Source organism: Oncorhynchus mykiss, chromosome 9 (assembly GCF_057628025.1).
Source record: "Oncorhynchus mykiss isolate SJ-2025 chromosome 9, ASM5762802v1, whole genome shotgun sequence".
Taxonomy (NCBI): Eukaryota; Metazoa; Chordata; class Actinopteri; order Salmoniformes; family Salmonidae; genus Oncorhynchus; species Oncorhynchus mykiss.
In genome coordinates this window covers 7,772,093-7,777,092 of record NC_143030.1, presented here as the reverse complement: position 1 = coordinate 7,777,092, position 5,000 = coordinate 7,772,093, and the positions used below count along the sequence as shown (strand labels likewise).

Sequence of the window (5,000 nt, the reverse complement as noted above, 5' to 3'; positions counted from 1 at the left end):
CACCCCCCGAGACAGTCAACCACACCACCCTCCGAGACAGTCAACCACCCCACCCTCTCTCCTAGACAGTCAACCACACCACCCTCCCTCCTAGACAGTCAACCCCACCACCCTCCTAGACAGTCAACCACACCACCCTCCTAGACAGTCAACCACACCACCCTCCTAGACAGTCCACCACACCACCCTCCGAGACAGTCAACCACCCCACCCTCCCTCCTAGACAGTCAACCACCCCACCCTCCCTCCTAGACAGTCAACCACCACACCCTCCCTCCTAGACAGTCAACCACACCACCCTCCCTCCTAGACAGTCAACCCCACCACCCTCCTAGACAGTCAACCACACCACCCTCCTAGACAGTCAACCACACCACCCTCCTAGACAGTCCACCACACCACCCTCCAAGACAGTCAACCACCCCACCCTCCCTCCTAGACAGTCAACCACCCCACCCTCCCTCCTAGACAGTCAACCACCACACCCTCCCTCCTAGACAGTCAACCACACCACCCTCCTAGACAGTGAACCACACCACCCTCCTAGACAGTGAACCACACCACCCTCCTAGACAGTGAACCACACCACCCTCCGAGACAGTCAACCACACCACCCTCCTAGACAGTCAACCACACCACCCTCCTAGACAGTCAACCACACCACCCTCCTAGACAGTCAACCACACCACCCTCCTAGACAGTCAACCACACCACCCTCCTAGACAGTCAACCACACCACCCTCCTAGACAGTCAACCACACCACCCTCCTAGACAGTCAACCACACCACCCTCCTAGACAGTCAACCACACCACCCTCCGAGACAGTCAACCACACCACCCTCCCAGACAGTCAACCACACCATCCTCCGAGACAGTCAACCACACCACCCTCCTAGACAGTCAACCACACCATCCTTCTAGACAGTCAACCACACCACCCTTCCCGACACGAAAGCAACCTAACCTAATACACCATGAATGGTGTTCTTACAAATGTCTCTCTCTACCTTGTGATCATAAGAAGACTGCTGTATGACTTCAGGTGCCATCCAGAACGGTGTGCCTACAAATGTCTCTCTCTTCATCTGTGTGTCGGTCAGCTGTCCAGCCACTCCAAAGTCTGCTAGCTTCACCTCCCCCTGCTCAGAGAGGAGGATGTTGGCAGCTTCAGAGAGGGGAGAGGAGAGAGAGGGGGGATAGGAGAGAGAGGGGGGAGATGAGAGAGGAGAGGAGAGAGAGGGGGGAGAGAGGGGGGAGAGGAGAGAGAGAGGGGAGAGGAGAGAGAGAGGGGAGAGGAGAGAGAGAGGGGAGAGGAGAGAGAGGGGGGAGAGGAGAGGAGAGGAGAGAGAGAGGGGAGAGGAGAGAGAGGAGAGGAGAGGAGAGGAGAGGAGAGGAGAGGAGAGGAGAGGAGAGGAGAGGAGAGGAGAGAGAGAGAGAGAGAGAGAGAGAGAGAGAGAGAGAGGGGAGACATTTCACTTTTGTAGTGTGAGTAATACTGAACATAAATATAAAACCATTTCTAATATTTTACTGAGTTACAGTTCATATAATGAAAATCATTCAATTAATTAAATTGTTCCCTAATCTATGGATTTCACATGACTGGGAACACAGATATACATCTGTTGATCACAGATACCTTTTTTAAAAAAAGGAAGGGGTGTGGATCATAAAACCGAGTCCGTATCTGATGTGACCATCATTTGCCTCATGCAGCGCGACACATCTCCTTCACATAGAGTTGATCAGGCTGTTTGATTGTGGACTGTGGAATGTTGTCCCAGTCCTCTTCAATGGCTGTGCGAAGTTGCTGGATATTGGCGGGAACTGGGGCATGCTGTCGTACTGGTCTACCACACAACCCTCCCAAGCCACACTGCTTCTTGACACACTGCTCGCTTAAACCGGAAACTGGTTTACTATGCTACTGGTTAACTACTGGTTTACTACTCTACTGGTTAACTACTGGTTTACTATGCTACTGGTTAACTACTGGTCTACCACACAACCCTCCCAAGCCACACTGCTTCTTGACACACTGCTCGCTTAAACCGGAAACTGGTTTACTATGCTACTGGTTAACTACTGGTTTACTATTCTACTGGTTAACTACTGGTTTACTATGCTACTGGTTAACTACTGGTTTACTACTCTACTGGTTAACTACTGGTTTACTATGCTACTGGTTAACTACTGGTTTACTACTCTACTGGTTAACTACTGGTTTACTATGCTACTGGTTAACTACTGGTTTACTACGCTACTGGTTAACTACTGGTTTACTATGCTACTAGTTAACTACTGGTTAACTACTGGTTTACTATGCTACTGGTTAACTACTGGTTAACTACTGAGTTACTATGCTAATAGTTAACTACTGGTTAACTACTGGTTTACTATGCTACTGGTTAACTACTGGTTTACTATGCTACTGGTTAACTACTGGTTAACTACTGGTTTACTATGCTACTGGTTAACTACTGGTTTACTACTCTACTGGTTAACTACTGGTTTACTATGCTACTGGTTAACTACTGGTTTACTACGCTACTGGTTAACTACTGGTTTACTATGCTACTAGTTAACTACTGGTTAACTACTGGTTTACTATGCTACTGGTTAACTACTGGTTTACTATGCTACTGGTTAACTACTGGTTAACTACTGGTTTACTATGCTACTGGTTAACTACTGGTTTACTATGCTACTGGTTAACTACTGGTTAACTACTGGTTTACTGTGCTACTGGTTAACTACTGGTTTACTGTGCTACTGGTTTACTATGCTACTGGTTAACTACTGGTTAACTACTGGTTTACTATGCTACTGGTTAACTACTGGTTAACTACTGGGTTACTATGCTACTGGATAACTACTGGTTAACTATGGGTTTACTATGCTACTGGTTAACTACTGGTTTACTACTGGTGTACTGTGCTACTGGTTAACTACTGGTTTACTGTGCTACTGGTTAACTACTGGTTAACTCATTGTTTACTGTGTTACAGGTTAACTACTGGTTTACTGTGCTACTGGTTAACTACTGGTTAACTACCTCCACACACAGTGTTAAACACACACCCCTGGCAACACCACATGTAAGGAACTGTCTGTGCCGAAGAGCAACACTCCTCCTACCTTTAATATCTCTGTGAATCTTCTTCTCCGAGTGAAGGTAGTCCAGACCCTTCAGAATCTCCCTCAGCATGGTGGCAATCTGGCACTCATCAAACGGACCTGCACGCAACTGAACACACACACATCTCACACACACACACTTTCAGAAAATGAACCACCACACATACACACACTTACCAGGTCTAGAGCTGAGCCCCCTCCTAGATACTCCATGATGATCCATAGTTTACTGCCCTAAGAGACAGACAGAGAGTTATAGCTGCAGTGTATGTGTGTGTGTGTGTGTGTGTGTGTGTGTGTGTGTGTGTGTGTGTGTGTGTGTGTGTGTGTGTTCCCATCCTCACCTTTAGGTATGACCCATAGTACTTGGTGACATAGGGACTGTCACATTGACTCAGTACGGTGATCTCTTGTTGTATATCTTCAATATCATCTTCGGCCTCTTCCAGATCTATAGTCTTAAAGAAGGAAAAATATTTCAGACATAAATCAATCAATCAATCAATCAATCAATCAAATGAGAAACGCCTATAATGTCTTAGTACTGCTTCTCACCTTAATGGCTACTACGCTCTGTAGTGTGTGGTGTGTGTGTGTAGTGTGTGAGTGTGTGTGTGTGTGTGTGTGTTTCTATCCTCACCTTAATGGCTACTACGCTCTGGGTGCGATTATCGATGCCTTTGAAGACCTCACCAAACGATCCTTTACCGATTCGCTCCAACTTGGTGAAAAGTTCCTCGGGGTCTACCTGGGAACTCTGGGGGATGGGGGGAGAGGGAGGAGCAGGGAGGCGGAGAGGTAAGTGAAAGGGGGGAGTGGTAACCCATCAGACTGTAGTGGTGTTATCATCTCTCTCTAACCCATCAGACTGTAGTGGTGTTATCATCTCTCTCTAACCCATCAGACTGTAGTGGTGTTATCATGTCTCTCTAACCCATCAGACTGTAGTGGTGTTATCATCTCTCTCTAACCCATCAGACTGTAGTGGCGTTATCAACGGGTTGCAAAAGGTCGGAAACTTTCCGGAATCTTTCCAGAAACGTTCCATGGCGTTCCATTCCAATTTAAGTGCAGGAATTTTGGGAATTTTGCCTAAATTCATAAAAAAAAGGTTAGCTTATAACAGTGAAACTTTTTTTTTCACATAAGGCAATACTAGGTGTCGTGGCATATTTTGGTTCAAATATCCACAATTCAATGGAATTCAACCCTCTGCATGCACAGTGCATTCTTCCATCACATGTACAGCTGATTCTCAAGATCTCGCACACTAATGAGATGCTATTGAGCCCACACTACTACACTGTCTGAGCCAAGGACTACATGCTTTCTGGTAAGTTTTGATCACAATACTGGGTGGGGTGAATATATTTTATATGACATACATTATTTTTTTGTTAACTAGTAAATAGTAGCCTACAGGAAAGTGTGTTTAAATAATTTCTAACTTGTTAACAATTTCTGCTGGTTAGTTTTTGCTGCCATGTGGGTTTTAGCTTGCTTGAGCCTGCTGGGTTTTAGCTTGCTTGAGCCTGCTGGGTTTTAGCTTGCTTGAGCCTGCTGGGTTTTAGCTTGCTTGAGCCTGCTGGGTTTTAGCTTGCTTGAGCCTGCTGGGTTTTAGCTTGCTTGAGCCTGCTGGGTTTTAGCTTGCTTGAGCCTGCTGGGTTTTAGCTTGCTTGAGCCTGCTGGGTTTTAGCTTGCTTGAGCCTGCTGGGTTTTAGCTTGCTTGAGCCCGCTGACTGAGGAGTGATAAATTCACCTGTTTCCATACACATTTCATTTGAAAACATTTATCTTACAAATTAGTTGTTTAAATTAACTGCTTAACTATTTATCTGTACATGGAATTGTATTTGTTTTG

At 46.1% G+C, this 5,000-nt stretch overlaps 1 protein-coding gene across 1 annotated transcript in view; it reads right to left on the bottom strand.

Annotated features, from left to right (window-relative positions):
- Positions 1-5,000, bottom strand: part of LOC110518232 (serine/threonine-protein kinase 26) — a 10,699-nt gene that overhangs the window by 1,642 nt on the left and 4,057 nt on the right. Inside the window, exons 3-7 of the mRNA XM_090183390.1 lie at positions 3,780-3,896; positions 3,484-3,597; positions 3,317-3,373; positions 3,140-3,248; positions 1,009-1,166 (exon numbers count right to left, since the gene is read on the bottom strand). Of these exons, the coding sequence (XP_090039516.1) occupies positions 1,009-1,166; positions 3,140-3,248; positions 3,317-3,373; positions 3,484-3,597; positions 3,780-3,896 (555 nt within the window). The remainder of the gene's footprint in view (positions 1-1,008; positions 1,167-3,139; positions 3,249-3,316; positions 3,374-3,483; positions 3,598-3,779; positions 3,897-5,000) is intronic.